The 22,143-nt window shown below is 38.0% G+C and overlaps 1 protein-coding gene across 16 annotated transcripts in view; it reads left to right on the top strand.

Moving 5' to 3' along the window:
• MAPKAP1 (MAPK associated protein 1) overlaps window positions 1-22,143 on the top strand; it is a 227,585-nt gene that overhangs the window by 69,703 nt on the left and 135,739 nt on the right. Inside the window, exon 1 of one of the 16 annotated variants that reach the window (XM_079113800.1) lies at window positions 330-1,491. The exons of the other annotated variants lie outside the window; for them this stretch is intronic. Coding sequence (XP_078969926.1) covers window positions 1,435-1,491 — 57 coding nt within the window. The 5' untranslated portion in view covers window positions 330-1,434. Of the gene's footprint in view, window positions 1-329; window positions 1,492-22,143 lie in introns of those variants that run through there. 16 annotated transcript variants of the gene reach the window in all.

Raw genomic sequence — 22,143 nt, 5'->3', positions numbered from 1 at the left:
TAAAGAATTCTCTTGCAAGTGCTCCTCAAGTTCTATGCTACGATTCCCACAATTTCTACCTCAAATCAAATAGGACAAAACCTCAAACTTTTTATTTGGTGTGAGAGGTAAGGCATTTTCCTATTTACAAGTCAGGTGCAGTAAAGCAAGCTAGCCGAGACTTACCTGTGTGTCCTGATCCCACCAGTTTTAACCTTCAGTGCAGGCGAGGTACTCCCATTCCACTCTCTTCTGGCTGTACTGTTCCCATGTCTGAAATTGGGAAAATTAGTAGATTCATCACTTTTTATGATATGTGTATTTGAGGGGGGAATGAATGTATTTGAAAAAACATATTAAATGTTCTATTGTTAGGAAATGAAAGATTAATTTTTACTTAAAAACTTTCAAAAAGCAAAGCCTCGTAAAGATTTGGCAATGGGAATAAGCAGAAGATAGAAAGCATTTAATGGCAGTGGTAGGGCACACATCATTTTCAGGGAAGTGTGAAGTTTTTATAGTCATCAGCAGGGGTCATAGATTAAAGATGGTCATGAAACACTGCATTAGTTTCTGTTCCTTTTCTATTTTCTGTGCCTCTATAATGATGAAAATTTCACGGGAGGCTTCATGGAATGAGCCCTACTTACTTGGGTTGTTATGTATGAGTTGCACCTACCGTTTCTGTTTCCTTTCTGGTTTTCTTAGTTGAAATCTGACTCCACCACTTACAAGCTATGTGAACAAATCACTGAATTTCTCTAAACCTTGGTTTATTTAAATCTGTGAAAGGGATAGGACAATAGGAACTTCTTCATAAACTTGTATGAAGAATTAAAATACATAATTAAAATAAAGCACTTACATAGTGACTGACATATCATAAATGTTCTATATGTGCTAGTTATTTTTAGGAATTTGTAGGTGAACATCAATCATGCCTGTCCCTGATCTGACTTTGGGAGCTTAAGCATTAGACAGAGAAAACAGAATATGGAATTAAACATTTTCACTTTATTACTGGTAAATCAGGTTAGGATCTGGAACCCTATTCAGCTTCCTTAATACTTTCCTCACCGCATCTAAACTAGCAGAGCCCAGTAGAACTTTCTAGGATGATGGGAGTGTGTTGTATCTGCACTGTTCAATATGGTAACCACTAGCCACATGTGACTGTTAAATACTTGAAATGTGACTAATGTGACTGTGAAACTGATCTTTAAGTTTTATTTTAAGTGATTTAAATTTAAATAGCCAAACATGGCTTGTGGCTACTGGTCTGTATCGGATAGTGCAGGTCTAGACATTGGCATGACTCACACAGGGAAGAATTGGATCTGCAGAGGAGACAAGGTTACTAGAATTACTGTCATACATTTCCATGCCCGTAATGGGATCAGAGAGCTGGACCTCCAGACCTGCTTCTAGAAGACTGGTTAGAGTCCTGACCCCAACATGCTGAACACACAGAAGCAATCGCTGAGCACGCACTTCAGAGAAAGCCTGGAACAGGTGAGGCCATGCCAGGTAACTTGCTCTTCCTGGCACAAAAAGGGTGGGGACTACTCTTCCCAGTATTTCTAAAAGGGCAGAAGTCCCATTTTATGGCTAAATTTAGGGAACCCAGAAAAAGAAGAAGTAGTTCTTTTTATAATATAGTGACTAAATGTTTTTCATTCTCCTAAAAACTCAAATTTAAACTTTCAATCCTTAACATTAAGAACTTGCTTACAGGGGTGCTGGGGATATAGCTCAGATGGTAGAGTGCTTGCCTCGCGTGCAAAAAGGCCCTGGGTTCAATCCCCAGCACCACCAAAGAAAAAAAAACAAAAAACAAAAAAAACTTGTTTATATTTTACTTCTTTCCGAACTTAGATGTGACCCTAGTAGTTCTTACTTGTGTACATATGTATTTTCTCACTATGCGTTTACAAGATCCAAGTGTAACATATTTTTCAGACAGAACAAAGATAAAAGCTTAAAAGTACAATTAAAATATTGTGTGGGTCTCTGCCCTGTCTTCAGTCTAGTCTCTCACCTCATGACCTTTGGTAAGATTATGAAGAACCAACTGCCTCTCTGCAATTTTTTTTCCCTCTTCATGTTTTTATAAGTGTCAAATGTTAAAGTAAGCCCTAGGCATTATTGTTTGTTTCTTAGAAGAGGGGAGTTGATATTTCTTTTGAAACTTTTCCGAAGTAGCATCTGGCTGTGGGTTAACACGTATAGTAACTGTGTAGTTTTACAGTATGGAATATCTTCTTTTTTTTAAAAAAAATTACACATTTAAAAAAATTTGTTCTTTTTATATATACATAACAGTAGAATATTTTTAAAAATACTTTTAGTTGTAGATGGCCACAATACTTTTTTTTTTTTTGATTGTTTGTTTGTTTTGCAGTGCTGGAGATTGAACCCAGGGTCTTGTGCTTGTGAAGCAAGCACTCTACCAACTGAGCTATATCCCCAGCTCTCCTTATTTTACTTATTTATACGTGGTGCTGAGAATTGAACCCAGTGCCTCACGCATACTAGGCGAGTGCTCTACCACTGAATTACGACCCTAGCCCAGTAGAGTGTATTTTAACATATTAGACATACATGGAGTATAACTTATTCTAGTTAGGACTGGAGTGTCCTCTTGTCTATGAATAACTAAGTAAATTAGGAATAACAGTTCTAAATATTTCATTTGAGAATTTTCTTACAGTACAATCTCCCTCCTTAAAAAGATAAACAGTGATTACATGCCTAAATTTTTCAATTGATATCCTTTCTCATCAGGTATATTCAGACTATTTAAATAGTGGCCTTAAAGATGTGTGTATAGTTGTGGGATATGAGTAGCTGTTTTAATGGCCTTGTAATTTGTATAGTGAGGATGTAGTATATCTAAAATAGTAGTCAGTTAATTAGAAAGGCTATTTAAACTACATGTATAAAAATTTCAATTAAAGCATCTTTGCTAAACTTTTTTTTATTGGTTCAATTAATTGAAACATCCTTGAAAATAGATATTGTCTTGAAATGATAAAGCATTAAAGATTTACTGTGTGTCAGGCATTGTGCTGTTCTATATAATGTCTCACTTAATTCTCACAACAACCGGTAATATCACTGGTTTACACATGTGAAACCTCACTGGATCTCACTTCTCTTTCCATTAATATTAGTAATATTACTATTTCAGTATGTTAATGAGGCTTAAATGAGATGATACCTGATCACCTTGAGGTGAGCACTCAGTAAACGATAGTGCTGTTGTTGTTATTCTTATTTTTGGTCCCAAATTTTAAGTAGGTAATACTTTTTTTTTTTTTTTTTTTTTTTTTTTTGGTACTGGGGATCGAACTCAGGGCCTTGTGCTTGCAAGGCAAGCACTCTACCAGCTGAGCTATCTCCCTAGCCCCATAATACATTTTTATAGTTCAAAGCTATAAAAAGAAGCCAGGCATAGTGGTGCACACCAATAATCCTAGTTCTTAGGGAGACTAACAAAATCCTGTTTTAAAATAAAAAAAATAGAATGGGCTGGGTGAGGTGGCACATACCTGAAATCCCAATGGCTTGGGAGGCTGAGGCAGGAGGTCAAAGCCTCAGCAAAATCGAGGTACTAAACAACACAGTGAGACCCTGTTTCTAAATAAATTACAAAATAGGGCGGGGATGTGGCTCGGTGGTAGAGCACTCCTGGGTTGAATCCCCAGGACCACAAAAAGAGAAGAAACAAAAAACAACACACACAGTCAAACAGATATTAAGCAGTGAAAATCTTTTGCTCTCATCCCTCAGTCATCTAGTCTGTACTCATACCCATTTCACTGATTTGTCTGTCTTTTAGCATGTACATAGGAAAATATGAATATATGTTCTAATTTTCCTCCCCTTTACTCAATGTAGTATCTATTTTTTGGTAAGTGCGGTGTTGGGATCAAACCCAGGGTCTTGTGCATGCTAATAATATGCACATGCTATTCCATTGAGCCACACCCCCAGCCCAGTGTTAGTATTCTTTTAATACTGTTTCAAAACTTGCTTTTTTTTCTCCTAACAAACTAGAAATCTGTTTCTGTTAGTGCCCAGGGAATTTCTCATTCCTTCATGGAGCTGTGTGGTATTCCATTGTTTGGAAGTATAATTTATTTAATCAGTGCCCTATTGATTGAGGCTTGAGTTGTTTCTAAACTTTTGCTGTTTGTTACAAACAGTGCTGTAGTGAATAACTTCATACATATAGCCTTTTGCATATGCACAGTTATAAATGTAAGATAAATAACCGGAAGCACAATTGCTGGGTCAAAGGGAATTTGCGTTTGTTTTTGTAAGTATTGCCAAATTGTTCTCCATAGGAATTGTACCAGTTGTATTCCCACCAGTAACATGAGAGAGTGCCTGTTTCTCTACAGCTTTGCCACAGAATTTATCAAATGTTTGGATTTTGGCCAATCTAATAGGTGAAAAATGAATCTAATTTTAATTAGCATTTCTCTTATGAGTGAGATTGGCCGTCTTTTCATTTGTTTAAGAACCTTGACAGTAGTGTGAACTACCCAGATGTGTTAGATTCTTGATCTTTTTCTTGTTTTCTAGGAGTTTCTTTACATATTAGGGAGTTTAGTCAGTTTTGTTGTGTATCTTGAATTTGTTAATGGTTTTATTTCTGACTATGCATCCCTCCCTTTTATTTGTACTGGAGATTAAGATGGCATTCGATCAGTGAGCCACATCCCCAGTCCTATTGTGTATTTTATTTAGAGACAGGGTCTCACTGAGTTGCTAAGAACCTCGGTTTTGCTGAGGCTGGCTTTGAATTTGGGATCCTCCTGCCTCAGCCTCCCAAATTGCTGGGATTATAGGCATGGGCCCACTGTGCCCAGCTCATTTTTTTTTTTTTTTAATGTAGTGAAATTTATAATTTTTCTTTTTGGCTTCTGGATTTTGAATTAGTGTGCTGAAGGTTTTTCAGATGCCTTGTATAGTTAAGTTTGTTTCTAGTTGTTGCTGTTGTAAATAAGGTCTTATTTTTTGTTTCTAATTGTATATGAAGCTGCTGATTTTGGTATGTTAACTTTATATTCTTTTGTATGACCAGATTCTCTGTAGTAGGGTTCCTTTGTTCTTTAAGGATTTCCATACACTATATACAAGAATATTGTTAATATGCAGTAACATACAGCATAAAGTAGTGGCTGGTTTTGCCTCTTCCACTTTTGTACCTCTGCCTACTTTCTTTTGTCTAGCTTTGCTGTTAGTTGTTATGTTACCCCCATGGTACTTGGTGTTGCACTAAAAGTTGACATTAACTAAATGTTTAATCTATCTAAATTGCAAGGTGTAAAAACATCTCACAAATGTAGCTAGCCAGTGTTTATGCCAAACAAGTAATATTAAAACACATTTTAATGAGTACAAGTAAGGGAGGGTGTAGATGAAAATGTTTTTGATTACTTCTAAGTGACCCTTTACTGCAGTGTTTATGAAAACCTTTATTAAATGTTTGTTGTTGCCTTTGCCATTGTTGAAAAATATCACAAGGTATGTATTTTGAGTGACCTTATTTTGCCTTTGAAATCACTTAGTGCTCTTTCTTTTTATTTCACTTTGAAAAGTCATGCTTGACAAATATATCGTAATATTATGTCTTTGAGTTCTATCAGCAGTACTGTTATATTGTATGAAACAAAGACCAATATTTGAATTAGCAACTGAGATCAACTTAAGGTTTTCCAGAATGTCAGTTACACTCAGTAGTAGTTTAAAATTTTTTTTTCTTGCCAACTTTATTTTCCTTGACTCACAGTAGTCTCATAATGATTTGCATCTGGTAGTCAACCTTTTGCCTTAAGGTGGTTTTTGAATTATAAACTAGAGAATTGAAAAAAGAGAAAGGAAGAGTGTTTGTAGCACTTAATGGAATTCTTCTTCCCTAACTCCTTAAAGGAGATGATTTGTCACTTGTGAATAATTGGGTACTTCTATTTTCTGCATAAGGGCGAAAGGTTGTGAGGCTTCTCACTCATCAGTGAGAACAAAAATGAGTTCACTTGTAAATATTTTTGTTTTAAAATAAAAATTAAAATATCGAGTAGATACAGAAAAATATTTTTTAAATAGATACAAGGAGCTGGACACCATGGTACATGCCTATATTCCAGCTACTTGGGAGGCTGAGGCAGAAGGACTGCAAGTTCAAGGCCATCCTGGGCAACTTAGCAAGACCTGTCTCAAAATAAAAAGGACTGGGATATAGTTCAGTGGTAGAGTGCCCCCGGGGTTCAATCCCCAGGAACAATACAAACATGTGTACACACACACACACACACACACACACACACACACACACACACGCTATATAGTTGTACAGTAATCACTCATGTACCTATCACCCATTTTAGGAAGATGGACATTACTTTTACTTTTGAAGTCCCCTTTCTATCCTTGATCCCCTCCCAGTGACAAATCTTTTAATTTCCTTGCTGCTTATAGTTACGTGCCTGATATTTGTGTCCTTGAATAATACCTTTTTGACCTTCTCATAAAGGGAATTATTTTTTGAGTATTTTTCTGTAATTTTTTTCTGTCAGCATTATGTTCCAGAGATCTATACATGTTGATGCCTGTAGTTGTAATTAATTCATTTTCATTAAGGAAGAGACTCCAACAATGGCGTATACTGCAACTTACTTATTCATTCCACTGTTGATGGACATTTGGGTTGTTACCAGTTATTGATATTACATATAATGTTGATAAACATTTTACATAGGTAAGAATTACCCCAAGGCATAGGCTTGCATTTTGGATGATGAATCACATACAATAAGAAATACAGCTGAACCTGATGGTGCATGCCTCTAATCTCTGCACTTCGAGAGTCTGAGGCAGGAGGTTGTCAAGTTCAAAACCAGCTTCAGGAACTCAGTTGACACCCTGTCTCAAAATAAAAAATAAAAAGGTCTGGGGATGTGGCTCAGTGGTAAAGCACCTCTGGGTTCAATCCCCAGTACCAAACAAACAAACAAAAACCTATTGTACATTCAACCTAGTATACACATGTAAGTGAATATGTGTACATATAGACATATAATATATGGAAACAAAAATTTCTTGGAAGAATTCTCTTACTAAGAATTTACTTTGATATTTTTTATTCTGATCTTTTTATTTTAAGAACTTTTAGCAAAAAATTGGTTTCCTAACTCTCAGGACCATGGTTTGAAAAACTGTCACAATACATACAAATGTGAAATTATAGGGTCAAGGATATATGTGTAGCTTCAAACTTGATAATGCCAAATCGTTTTGTACTTTACATTATATCCTGTCCAACATGTGTCATGTCCCACTCACCCCATCAGACTTAATTTTCTCTAATCTCCAGGTATGAGATTATCTCATTGTGATTATTTTATTTTGTGTGTGTGTGGTACTAAGGATTGACCCCCAGCGCCTTGGGTTTAGGCAAGTGCTCTACCACTGAGCTACATCCCCAGCATTGTGATTTTAATTTGTATTTCTTAGATTATAAATGAGATTGAACATTTTTTTGTGTGTTTATTGATCATTTTGTGTTTCTTTTGTTAAGTATGTATTCAAATATTTTGACCATTTTAGTGTATTATTTTCTTAGTGAGTTGAAGAAATTTGTTGAATGTAGTTTTATTAATAACCATTTTTATATATCTGAATACTAATATTTCTGTTGTATGTTTTCCTAGTTTGTACTTGTCTTCATTCCCTTTATGGTTTTTTTTTTTTTTTAAATGAACAGTAATTCTTATTTTTAACGTACTGAATTTATCAGTCTTTTTTTTTTGCTGCAAGGTTGGAATCAGGTCCTCACATGCACTAGGCAAGTGCTATACACTGAGGTCTTTTGCTTATTACTTGTGTTTTGAGAAATCCCTCCGTACCTCAAGATCATAGAGTTGTTCTACATTGTATTTGAAGTTTTCCTACTTAATCCATCTGTAATTGATATTGTTTTGCATTTTCGGTATGAGGTAGAGACCCAATTTCAGTTTTCTTTCTGTGATTAACCTACTGTTTTGGCATTATTTATTGTCTCTCCTTTTTCCTCTGATTTGTGGTACTAGTCATATGACGAATTTCTGTGTGTCTTTGGTACTGTTCTTGAACTTTGTTCTGTTTCAGTGGTTTATTTGATTTTCCCTGGGTTAATATCACACTATCTTAATTGCTTCAGTCTTAAAATGATTTTTAGTATCTGATAAATTATGCCTCCTTAACCTACACTTTATTCACAAGTGTCTTGTATACCCTTTTTTTTTTTTTTTAAATTTTTTGTAGTTGTAATATAGACAGAATGCCTTTGTTTTGTTTATTTTTATGTGGTGTGGAGGATTGAACTCAGTGCCTCAAACATGCTAGGCAAGCACTCTGCCACTGAGCTACAGCCTCAGCCCTCTTGTATATTCTTACTCTATTGCCCTTCTGTTTAAATCTTGGCAATCACTTATCAATTTTTATATAAAAAATTTCTATGGAGATGTTTTGATTAGAATTGGATTAAATCTATAGATCAATTTGGGAGAATTGACATCTTTACCATTTTGAACATGATACATCTTTCAATTTATTAAGTAATCTATAATGTCTTTCATAAAATTTTATGATTTCTTCATGGATGTCAATATCTTTTGTTTGATTCATGTATGCTTGATTTTTAAAATTCTAATCTAAATTTCTTTTAACTCAGTAATTTCCTGGTTTTTCTGATGTGTAGAAATTCAGTTGATTCTTCTATATTGATTTAATCTTTTAGCTCTTTTTAATTCTGTTAACTTATATTTTTTTTCTTTTTAGGTTGTCTGTGCAGTCAATGATCTGCAAATCATGATAGTTCTTTTCTAATTCTTGTCCTTCTTTTTATTGCTTTACAGAGGTGTCTAAGACCTCCAATACCATGTTGAAATAGTGTTCTTCCAAATATTAAAGGAAATGCTTTCAACATTTCATCATTAACTCTGCTTGCTGTTTTGGTAGATGTCCTATGTTGGAATAAGAAAGATCTTTTCAGTTCCTGGTTGACCAAGATAATTATTACTTTTTAAATCATGAATGAATGTTGAATGTACTGAGTTCTTTTCTGTATTTATATATAATATCATGTGGCTTTTGTCTTTAATCTCTTAATATGATTAATATTAATTTATTTTTTTATATTAAACAGGCCTTGCAATTAGAATAAACTCAGCTTTGGTCATCCAGTGTTCTAGATTTTATATGCTACTGGCTTGGTTTGCCAATATTTTCTTAAGGATTTTTGTAGCTTTGTTCACAAATTCAGCCTATAATATTCTGTCTTATACTCGCAAGTTTGGATATGGAGGCTTTGCTACCCTGATAAAGTGATTTAGGAATGATTCTTTTTCAATAATATTGAAGAGTATGAGTAATACTAGTGTTACCTATTTTTTGAAGGTTTCATGGAACTTGTTAGTAAAATTGTTGTTAACATCGTCTCCCTGGGAGGCAGTCTGACAGTGAGATGGCATGTAGGAATTCTGTTAGGGAACGCTTTCTGGATCAGTATCTGTGAGAAGAAGGAGAGAAAACAGGATTGGGTAGAGGGACTAATGAGACTGTGGTGCAGTCACAAGAGGATGACACTGTGGGGCACTGTGAAGCTTAAGTGGCCCTTCACGGTGGTCATAAGTTGGGGGCCAGGCCTCTGTGGTCTTGCATCTGACCCATCTTTTGATGTAAGCTACATTGAGGAGGTGTGACTTTGGACAAGGTGGCTCTGTCAGCCAACACAGTCCTAGGAAAGGAGTAGCAACTGCTAGTCAGTAGCCAACAGTCTTCCTTGCAGTTTAGAAATATGCTCTCCATTCCTGAGAGGAGACTGGGAGTGTGGCCAGTGTCTATGCCAGGCCACCCGTAGTGCTCCTTGAGTGTACTTGCACATCTTTCGGTCTGTGTTGAGTCTTTTTCTCTGGGGAAGCTTACACTAAGATTAGCAGAATGAGCTATGCTTCGCTGCCCACCCTCCCTACCTGCAAGCCCATTTTATGTGTTAAATTTTAGACAGGGCATTACTAAGCTGCTGAGGCTGGCTTTGAACTTGAAATCCTCCTGAGTAGGTAGGATAACAGAAGTGTGCCACCTGAACCTACCTCTGTAACTAGTTTTGCAGCTACAGATGATACTCCTCTTTGTTTCAAGAATCCACTTTAGTCTCTTCAACCTTGATTTGCACAGCAGACCCGACTCTTGAGTGTCCTAGCCCCTGTTTACCTTTCTCAAGCTGTGACTGCTTCATTTGTACATTTACCATCAAAACTGGGTGTAAGAGTAATAAGGCAAGGCCAACGGATTTACTAGCTAAATGTGTTCCTTCCCACCTTGTTTAACAGGAGCCCTCTGTTCTCTTGGTGAGAGTCATCCCTCTTGTCAAGATAGTGATTTCTCTTCTTTCTGATGTCTCTTGGCATAAGGAGCCTGGGCAGTAGTTTTAACATTGATGTGACTCTTGCTGTGTCTCCTGGTGGAAGCATTCTTCCTCTGGGAGTCAGGTTTTCCCGTAATCAACGGAGCTCAAATTTGTAGGGTTAGAGAGCATAAATCCTCAAGTGGGTCAGTGGGAGTGATGGTGAAATGGGGCTACGACTGCTTTTTCCTTTTGGTTCCTATAACCACATATTCTGTTTGTCAGGGACACAGTACCATGTAATTGTTGTTTTTTGTATCCTACAGATGATATCCCAGCTTCACAAGGTGTCTATCTCTGAGCTAGTGTATCATTTTGAGCTAGTGCTTCATCTGTACCTTCAGCAGGTTATTCTAGCACTCTCTTAGGCTTGTAGATTCTGGGTAGTATTATGTGTGACGTGACCAGAGGATCCCATGGTTCTATGCTGCGGCCACACTTCTTTGCTATAAAGTGGATTCTTTAAAGTGGTGCAGTATTACATAGGCTGCCATCTTGTCGGATCAGGCATTCTGAAGTAGTGGTGTTGATTGAGGCATTACTGGCAGGAAAGGCAAATCTGTAAACCTATACTTGAATATATGTTGATCTCTGCCCCAACTCCTGTCATTGAGGAAGGGTTTAGTATCATCAACTTGCCACCAAATAGCTGGTTGGTCTCCTTAAGGAATGATGCTTTATTGAGAGTTCAACATGTTGTCTCTTGTTGCTGGGAGGGTGGATATCTGACAACAGGAAGTAGCAATATAGTATTAGTAAGTGGGAGACAGTGTTCTAGGGCCCATAGCCTCTTTTCCTCTCATGGCTACTCTGTTCATTTGCCCATGTGCTAGCATAGGGGAGACCAGTGAAGAGGCTAGCTGAAGTTAAATAAAAATCTGTGTTGGGAGTCTCTAAGACTATTCCCTAGTTCACAGATTTGCTAAGAAGTCTCAGGACTCAGTGTATAGTTGCACTGAAGGCTAATTTATTACAGCGAAAGGATTCAAAGGACAATAAACAAAGGAAAAGGCACATGGGATTAAGTTTAGTGGAAACCAAGTACACCCTTTCGATAGTCCTATCCCAGGGATGTCACATAGGGCGTGCTAAATTCCCCCAGCAAGGGTTTGTGTCAGCATGGATGAAGCATTGTCTACTAGGGAATCTCGGTAGAGACCTAGGACTTAGAGTTTCTTTTGGAGCTAGTGACATGGGTACCCTCTCTCTAGAATGCTCCAAAATTCCCAAGTCCCAGAAGAAAATCAGTGATTAGCATAAACATATTGTTTTTACAGTTTAAGCACAGTGAGCCCCTCTTTTCCTCTTTTTGTACCAGAGACTGAATCCAGTGGCACCTAACCACTGAGCCATATCCCCAGCGTTCCGCCCACCCACCATAGGGTTTCACTAAGTTACTGAGGCTGGCTTTGAACCTGCCATCCTACCTTAGCCTCCTGAGCTACTGGGATTACAGGTTTGCATCACCATGTCCTGCCAATAAACCACTCTTAATAGGCTGGTGGGAACCCTTCCGAGGTTCATGTTCCCAAGTTACCAGCCAAGGGTCAATCTTCTGTGCAAGCCTTTCTAAGGATAACTGTCTATATTTGGCACAAAGTTTTCAGTCTGCTTGGTTATGCAGTACTTTTTCTGTGATGATGCTTTCTGGCGAGTGTCAGCTTGTACTCTGTAGGTCTTTACACTTCATGCTCATCCCCTGACACCCATCTGTGCCTCTCCCCAAGACTTCCCTTTTTTCCTCTTCCCAGGCCTCTAACCAGTGGGCCCAGTCTTTCATTCATCATTCTACATATCTTAACCCCTGTCACTTCTCCTTCCACACAAAGGGGATGACGTATATATTGTCCCAAGCTCTGGCTACTGGGAAAATTTCTCATCAATGTTGTCTTTTAAGGCCACTCTGAATGGGACTGTAGTGTAGCTATGGTCTGTTTTCAGTTTCAACTCTGTATAGTAGTTCTTGAAGTGTTGGTGTTCTTCTTTCTTAGTACATGATTTCCTGACTACCTGGCATGGGTCCTTTAGAGGAATCATTAAAATATTTACTTGTTATGGTATTGCAGGTCCTTCTTCCTTTAGCTTATTTTCTATAATCTCATGATTTCTGGTAGTTTGCTTCTAAATGTTTTCTGACTTTTATTTTTGATACATGAGTTATTATAAGAGTTTCTAAATTTCTAAAATATGAGGTTTTTCTGTTTATAGTGAGAGAAAATGGTTTGATGTTCCGATTATTTGAAATTTGCTGCGCATGATTTTTATGCCTACTGATTTGGGTAATTTTTCATAAATATGTGAGAAACTGGAAAGAATGAGATTGCTGCTGCCATCGATTATAGTCTTCAAAATATGCCCTTTAGATCAAGACTGTTGATTGTTATAGTTTTCTTTATTGGCATTTTTTATCTGCCTTATTATTCAGTTAGATGAAGGTATGTTTGAATATTCAACTGTTGATAGATTATCTATTTTCTTTGTTAGTTCTGACAGATTTTCCCTTATATGTTTTGAGGTTGTGTTTTCACATTCGTACAAGTTCAGAATTGTAATTTCTACCTGGTGATTGAACCATTTGTCACTGCAACTCTAGAGAAGGTGCCCATCACTCCCTCTCATAAGCTCTAACTGCTCCATTTGGTTAGCATTTGCCTGGTATATATGCAGTTCTTAAATGGTGTTTCCACATACAGACACACCCACTCTCCCAGTTTTTCCTCAGTCATTCTGAATCTGTAGGTTGATGTTTCATCAGCTCTAGAAAATTCTCAGCCACTGTCTTTTCAGATACCGCCTCTGTACCATTTATTCTTTCCTCATCTGAAATTTTAGTTATACCTGTTAGAATGTGTTATTATCTGTCTTCTATGTCTCTTAACCTTTCTTTAATATTTTCTATCTCCACGTCTCTTTGGGTTACATTCTAAGTAATTTCTTCAAGTTGCTCTTCCAATTCAGAGATTCTCTCCTCAGCTGTGGAACCCATATGTTGCAGTTCCAATTTGAGGTGCTATATTTCATTTTTACAAGTTCCATTTTATCTTCTAAAAACCTCCTTAGTGATTTCTTAAACTTTTTGTTATGAGGAGTGTATATTTTTCTTAGCAAAAGAAAACAAAGTTAAGTGAATACCCTTATGTTTATCATGTATTTTCAGTAATTGTTAGTATATTTTCATAGCCATTTCATAGTTGACATTCACTCCTATATACTTTAGTTTGTGTTCCCTAAAGACAGTGACTAATACCTATTTAACCACAATATCAGATCACATCTTAGATAGTGTCTTTCTTTTTGTAGTGCTGGGGATGGAACCCAGGACCTTGAGCATGCTAGGCAAGTATTCTAAAACTGAGCTACCTCCTTAGTCTTTTGGATAGTCTTTCTTTTTTTTTTTTTTTTTTTCTTTTCTTTTTAAACAAGGAATTGAACCTAGCAATGCTCTACCACTGAGCTACATCCCTAACCTTTTTATTTTTAATTTTGAATCAGGGTCTTACTAAGTCCCTAAGGCTGGCCTCAAACTTGCAATCCTTCTGCTTTAGCCCCTTGAATCTCTGGGAAGTCAGGTGTATGCCACTGCACTTGGATACATTTTTTTTTCTTTTACATTTATTTATTTTTGGTATGGTGGACTTAGCCCAGGGGCACTTAACCAAACCACTGAACCACGTTTATTTTGAGAAAGGGTCTCACTAAGTTACCTAGGGCCTCACTAAGACGCTGAGGTTGGCTTTGAACTTTTGATCCTCTTGTGAGTCACTGGGATTCCAGGCATGCAACAACCATACCTGGCAATATTTTACATTTTGTTTCTGATCGGTCCATTAACGCTAGTCTTTCTGGGTCTGTTTCATGATTCCTTCTATGTTTTCTGATTTGATTTATAACAACTTATTTCTTACGACTTTTTTTTGTTAGAATTATTTGAGTCTTAGAGGCTCTTCCCAAGAGGCTTTGTGTTTGCTTTTGCCTGTCACTGGGGGGCATTAATAGCCAAGGACCACTTTAAATTCTTCATTTAAGGCTTTCTGGTCCATCAGGTAATGGGACTTGAGATTGGAAATTTCATGTGAAGGTTGGTTTGTATTTATGAAGTCTCAGATGAAAAAAACAATTGTGCGTGGGGGCACTGGTGGTTTTTCTAGGTCAGATTGGGAGGTCTTAATTCTAATTTACTCTCACATGTAAATTTTTTTGGAGGATGTCTCAGCTTTCGGATATTGTTGGCAGACTGCCCCATGTATCTGACTGAAATAACTGGTACTTAGTATCACCTTGTTTGGCAAATGCCATCATCAAGGAAAAAATTGTGTAGTTTTCCTTCCTGGGTTCCCCTTTTCATGTAATTTTTGGGCTTTTGTGAGCCTTAAAAACTTGCTACCCTATTGAATCAGGTAAAATAAATGTTTTTGTATTTTGTCAAAATTTTTAGTTATTATCTGTTTGAGGTTTGGTCAAGGTACATATTTTGCCCTGTGACTGAAATAGAAATCCTACGCAAAATAGGTTTGAGTGTGTTGTCTGTAATGCTGTAGAAGGAGCGTGTGCACAGAAGGAAGAGAAAGTTCATGCTGTCAAATATACTATGGCTCTTGAGTTCCTGAAAATGTTGATTCTGAATGCAGTTAAGCGGCTTTTCCCAAATTTTAGTTCTTTTCCTTTAAATGCTTTTATAAATGTTTTGGGAGAGAATAACAGTCAAGTTATGATGGTGATCTTTTGAGTCAGTCAGACCTAGGCTTCCATCTACCTTCTCTTACTACCTTTGTGACCCTTAAAAATAAAGAATTTTCAACTCTTTCTTTTCTTTCTGCTCCTTATTCTGTGTGTATGTGTGTGCGCGCGTGCGTGCGCGTACTTGGGCAGTATGGGTCAAAAGGAGTTTCCACTTTCTGTGGGCTGGAGTTCTAGCTCAGTGGTAGAGCACTTGCCTAGCACAGGTGAGGCCCTGGGTTCGATCCTCAGCACCACATAAAGATAAATAAATAAAATAAAGGTATTGTCCATCTACAACTAAAAAAATATTTTAAAAAAGAAGTTAGTTCGTTTTCATTTTCACCAATTCAGAAAGTAACCATTTGAAGTCCCCAGAGTTCTGGAAGTGCCTTATTAGAAAAGAGACATAGTAGCATTCTTCATAGATAAATTTATAATCAACAAGAATGCAAACATATAACATTGTAGCATTAACATATTATATATCAAATAATATGAAGCTTTTAGACATTTTCTCTTCCCCTTGACATGACTCAATCTAATTCTCTATAACTTTTTAGGCAAGCTCCATTGTAGGCATCCTGTCAGAAATAAGAGGGAATTGTGTAGCCCACCTCCACCTGACCTTTTGCTCTGTATTTTTTGCATGCTCAAAGACAAGAGAAGTACGTCTTATTCATTGTCTTTGTGTATTTCTCTTGGTACTACTATTGTCACTTTGGTTTTTTAGTAAAGGAAATTGACTTATTTGAAACATTTGTCTTAATCCTCTATGGAAATATCAGTTTACGGGAAGGTTAAGGCAGCTTGTTTGGGCTCCTCTCAGAGTCTCTGCTGCAATTGTTGCAGAGGAAACCCCAGGGAAACCCTGAGCAGGGCTTGGAAAGAGCGGTGGCTGCGCAGAAGACAGCACTCCAGACGCTTTATCAGGTGCTGTCTGGAGAGCCGAAATAATGGTCTGCAGGCAGAAGTGCTGATGTCTCCACTTTCCCAACTTAGCACAAACATCTTCTTTATCTTTGGTAGATTTTGGTGCCATAGAGGTGGCCCCAAGAAGCCTTAAATGCAAGTGATTGCTTGTAGCATATTGGCTTTGAAAGCATGGCATTTGGGGGTTTCCTTGACTTGAATAGCATCCACTGTCAGTGTCATTTCCCTTTCTGTGATGACTTGTTCACTGTGTACATCAAAGAATTCAGGCAGTAAGAGATGTAAACACAAATAGATAAATGAAAAAAGAACAAACAAATAAATAAAAAGCTTTGCTGCCTTTGTCACACAGCGAAAGGCCTGACTGTAGTGTAATGGGAACACAGCAGCTGTTTGATTAAAACTTGAGGATTTTTCCTGGAAACTTCAAAGTCTGTCTGATATTTTTCTTTGGTAATAATACTGTGAGATGGGAGAAGTGGTACCCTAGAATGCTGTGGGTGTGAAGTGCCCTCCCGCTGGTGCTTGCTGGTCCACTGATAAGTCCTTCCTTTGAAAGGTTCGAAACCTGATTTGCAGATTGTTTGCTATTTGTCTCCAGACAGTTTTACTAAATGCAAAATAAGTTGTTTTGAATTGTGGGAAGGTATTTTTAAGTGTGGTAAGAACTAAGGCCCTGGAGTCAGGCATCCTAACTTCACAGTTCTGTTGTTTGCCCCTGCAGACCACTTCATTTCTACAAATGTCCTTGCGAAATTAAAAAGAATGGTTGAACCTACCTCAGAGAATTGTTTTGAGATTATATAAGCTAATGTTATGGATGTCAAATGTGTGGGATAGTGTTTGCATTATACTAAATGTTTAATAAATATTAACTGCTGTATTGTTGGAATCAAGAGCCACTTTTTAAAAACGCCTTTTATATCTTGTTTGTCTTCCTTTGATATGAATGGAATTCATTGTTTTTGAAAATTGTTAGTAATTTCTCCCAGCTTATAATACTGATTATCTCAGTCACTATGATATTACCCTACGAAATTGCAACTTTGAAGGTGATAAATGATTGAACACCAGTGGTTTTATGTGATGCAACTTAGTAGGAACTATTTGTTTATTGTAGGTCAGTGTGTGTACTACGGTATTTCATTCTACCCAGCTTCACTGTAAAGAATTTATCGTTGTCACCATTTTGGAACTGGGAAACAGGCTTAGAAAGTTGAACAGATTGTCTGAGGTTACACAACTAGGAAGTAGTTAACACCTAGGTTTGTTGAATCCAGAGCCCATTCATTTTCTTTTCATTTTCTACCATGTGAAGAGTTTCCAGTTCTACACAGAGTTACAGAAACTTCATTATTTCTTCTCCATAAACATAGTATTCTGTTCTGTGTTGGTGGACCTTTTGTGCTTCCAAAAACAGGTTCATATTTGGAACACAGCATCTGCAGTATGGGCTATCATCTCTTTGACTCTTTGAGAAAGTGAAGAAAAGGAGCTCTACCTTCAGCCCAGTTTTCACTGATGCAGTTTCTCACTGTCACGCTTTTGAGCATGTGCTCTGTGCAGGGAATGTGCTGGGACAGAGTCTCACTTTCCCTTTAACTATGGTGGATGAGAGCTAGAACCCTTTTCAGGGGAGGAAACTGAGGCTTAAATGGGGTACATGCCTTAGCTAAATGCACAAAACCCTCAGAGCCTATTTGCCTCAGGGTGCAGGTCTTTTCTACTCTGAACCATTTCCTCCTGTCGGTCTTAGAAGTGTTCTTAAAGATGGGGAAGAAGGACAGTCCTTTAATTCATAGTGTGTTTTGGTGTGCTGTCCCATTTAGTTTCCCATTTTCTTTCCATTTATCCTTTTTCTTTTCCTTTCATCTTTTCTCCCTCCCTCCCTTTCTAGCATTCACTCCTTCCTCCTTCCTTTCTTCTATCCTCTGTTCTTCCTTTCTTCCTCTGAATGTATCTAATGAAGTTTAAGAGATTAGGATGTATTTCCTGAAGGAAATTTGGTTCTTGAAATTTGATTTTTTTTCTGGCACTAAAAATTATTTCTCAGTTTAATTTTCTTTCAGAGGAATTATCTAAAATAAGCTGCTAAAACAAGTTGAGTTCCTATCTGTTTCAAAGAGTGACCTTCTCACTCTTTGAATGGAGTCTTTTAAATAATAGACTTTGGGGATAATTGCTTAATATCTGAATTCAGAATAACGACATAGCATGTTTTGAGTTATTCCTAAATCACCCAGTTTCCTCATTCACTCCCCAGGCTGTGTTGGGGAAGCCTCTTCCATTTGCAGCTGGAGGCTGTGCTTCATTCCTTTGTTGTTCCATTGTTTCCTTTAGGGTGAGGGAGAATAATTAAGGAGAACATCTTTTCTGAGCAGCTGGAGCCAAATTCCAGCTGACTGCAGCACCTGCAAAGATGGCACCTCTGCCTCTGGGTTGCAGGGTGGGATGCCAGCCGTGGAGCCCACAACAATGGGCTCCGGAGTGCAGAGACGTGGCCATGCTGCACCGCTCCTGCCCTTCTGTGAGCTTCAGATGGCAGTAATACCCGTGAATGCAAAGTGTCTGTTTTAGACTAATTAGAGGGATGATTTGTGAAATGGTGGCTATTTATTTAATTAATCACCAGCACAAAGCCATAAAACCCATATTTTAAAAATCCCTGTTAGTTTGCCATGTGGTTAATAGATTGGGGCACATTAAAAAGTGACACGGTGATGTATTAAAAATGTTCCACCTAAGGTTCCTTCAGGAAGGAGCGGAAGCTGTCTGCTTTCAGATGCTAAAGTGTAACCTGCCAGGATTTGACCTGTCTGAGGTTTTAATATTTGTAAAGGCATTTATCTTTCGAATAACATCTTCGTTAGGACACCTCCTCTTGGAACATTTCAAAATAAATAATTTTATAGAATAATTAAAATACTATGATTAAGTTAATTTTATTACAGTTTTTCTTAATGATGAGGAACTATAATTTCCCATCAAATTATACTGTGTTTACCAAGCATAGCAGTATCTCTTTTAACATAGGTTATTCTCTTCTGTTTTTGTGTATGAGAGTCATTTAATTAACTAAATAATAAATGCAATAGCATTTTTGTTGCAGCTGTCAGGGTTGCATTTTGTTCTGCTCTGGTATTATTTTTCTATCAAATGGGAACAGGGATAATTGCTCCACTTGCTCAGTCTCAGCTCAGGTGAATTGTCATTTTTGGATAGTGGGAATAAAAATCTAATTGACTTGTTCAACAGATGACACTGGTATTAAAAATGAGAAGAAATGGCTTAGGTGGTAACAATTTTTTTTTTTTTTATACACAAAGTTTTGGTTGCTTTTCAGGATATATAAGCAAGTGTGTACACAGTCCGTCTTATACTTTAAATAGTATTTGAAGCTAAATTTGATACATCTATGTATTCACTCTTTATTAACTAAAAATTGCTGAAGTGGCCTGTATTCCTGGTAAGGAGGTTAACTGTATGATAAAATATTTTCCAGAAAAATTTGTTTGTGTATGAAAATGTGTTGCTCAGGTGGATACTTGTAAGGAAATTGTCCAGCTCTTAGGCTTGTATTTCTCTGCTGTGTTGCATAATTACCTGCTCTGTTAGGAGGGGAGCTGGGATAAAACATGAGTATGTTAATGCAGCCTGGAGCTGATGTGGTGGTGATGATTACAATGCAGATAAAGCATTTCTCATAACTGCCGTTGCCTACTGGAGCCTTTGAAACATCTGGACCTGTAATTGAAAAATAGTGTGGTGCTGTGCGAGGCAGACATGCTAAGTGAAGTCACTAATTTAGAATACAGAAATATAATTGATAAAGTGTTTTATTTACATTGTATTTAAGTATTCATACTTTGTTATGCTTTGTATAACAGGGAATGACTGGGTTAAATTTTCATGAACATAGACAGTCTAAATGAGATAAATTAAGTGCAAATGTTAATGGACTTTTACATTGAAACTGTAAAACAGTTTGCTCCAGGAGGGTGTACACTTTTACATCTTTGGGGCCTTTTAGCGAGGCAGATAGGTTAGCTGTTATTCTTTGGCTTTGTGTTTTATAACTATCAGTTGATAACATCATTACATTTCTTGTTATTGCAATCATATCTTGTTATTTAGTTAAAAAAATAAAATGTTTTCTGGCATAATGGTAAATGGCTCTAATGGCAGCATTATTGCCCAATAAACCCAAGCCTTCCCCACCTCTGGGGCAGGTTCTCAGAGCCTGCCCAGGAGAGCAGAGGAGCTGGTGAAGGGCGTGCAATTAACCTTTGTCCTGTGTTCGCAGCAGGGGAACTGACCTAGCAGCCTTCCGAGGAAATCCAATTTAATTTAAAATGAATTTGAAAAGACAAATTAGCCATATCTATTTTAATAAGATAAAATCCCGACTCTCCCTGTGTCTGGTGTAGTTAGAACCTCAGAGGAGATCGAACTGACTAAGATTCAGGAGGAACAAGGGGAAGGTAATGCCAGGGGGCTGAGGAGACACCCTGGAGGCCCTGGTGCCCTGGTGACTTGTCAGTTTCTGCGAGAGCAGGTCTCATGCTGCCCATTTCTGCCTAGAATTGCACCCTGAGATGGACCTTTGTCTCATCAGACCCTTTGCTTGTGTCGGAGCTTGATACCATGTTGATGTCATATGCTGCTTGCCCATCTCTCCAGGGACCAAATTGTTGTTTTCCTCCTTTGTCATTATCAAAGCACATTTGGCTACTGCCACCTGGGTAGCTGGATTTAGTAGCAGATATACCTCACAATTACCAATTACTCTTAATTCAGTAGTAAGAGTTGTCTGTGGCTGTGAGTTGGTACTTGACCTCTGCTTTTTGAAAACCTCATCGGAGAGATCTGCCCACCTTTTAAGAAGCCAAGTTCCCTTGTATTTTTATCACTGAAAATAGCGAGTGTTTATTGAGTCCCTCTGTATGCCCAGCAGCAAGGAAATCTGAAAGTTTCTGCTCCCTGCTTGCCCACAGAGGTAACTCCTGGAAGGTGACCCTGTCTCCGTCTTCAGTAGCAGTGATCACTACCAAGCTGCAAGTGCAGTGTGACAGGTGAGGCTGCCAAAGGAGCAGCTCAGGTCTTCCCCATGGGTCTCAATCAGAGGATGCCCACACCCACCAACCACGACCTCCAGTTCTGATGTCCTGGCTGCATCATAAACCAGTGACCTTGGCAACCTCTTCTAAATACTCAGGCTTACCCAGGAGTTCTTCAGGGCTGGGAGTCCCCAGGGGATGAGGGATTACTCAGGGAGTAAGAATTCACAGGTGAGCAGACCTGGGTTAGAATCCTGACACACCTCCCCCACTCCCAGCTGAGGGGTTTGGAGCAGACTGTGTAGAACTGCTCATCCCTCAGCTCTAAGAGGGAGCCAGCCATCCCCACAGGTCTTGGGGGTGTATTAAGTGAGATAAGGTCTGAAAAGTACTTGGACCCTGATAGGTGCCCAATAAATGGCAGTCAGCAACTGTGACCTGCCAGTGGCAGAGAGCACTGAGGTGGGAGCACAAAGGGTGTGTGCAGGAGAATGTGCTTTCTGCCTGGTCTCACTGCCCACCAGGACTGTCAACTCTGAGGCGGCTCATTTCTTTTTTGCATTGCTATGCTGATTACCTAATTGAGTAGTGTGACAGGCAGAGAGGACTGTATTTTTTAAAGTACTCAGTACTGACAGTTTTTATTATCCCGTGGATCCTGCTGTCCCCTCAGTTTTAAAAAAATAAAGTTCTCTCACTTGCTTCTTTTCCCTAGATTCTATCTGGGAGACATGTGGGATGAAGACTGGATGGTTAGACTTTTTGAACTGCTTCTCAACTGTAAATTTTATGTGTAGTTGAAAGTGATCCTTTCCACCAGGAAGTATTATTCTAGATAAATAATAATTCAGCTTCTCTTTTACTTGCTACTGTTTGTATTTCAACAGTCATTTGCAAGCTCTGTTAAATGAAAACTCTCAATTGGCCTTTTGTATTTGTATTGTTTTCATAATGTGAAAAAGCACAATGTATCTTCTGCTGTCCATGAGCATCTTTCTCTGTCTC

This window comes from Sciurus vulgaris (genome assembly GCF_902686455.1).
Source record: "Sciurus vulgaris genome assembly, chromosome: 15".
Taxonomy (NCBI): Eukaryota; Metazoa; Chordata; class Mammalia; order Rodentia; family Sciuridae; genus Sciurus; species Sciurus vulgaris.
The sequence above is the reverse complement of the archived record's forward strand: the minus strand, read 5'-3'. Positions and strand labels throughout refer to the sequence as shown.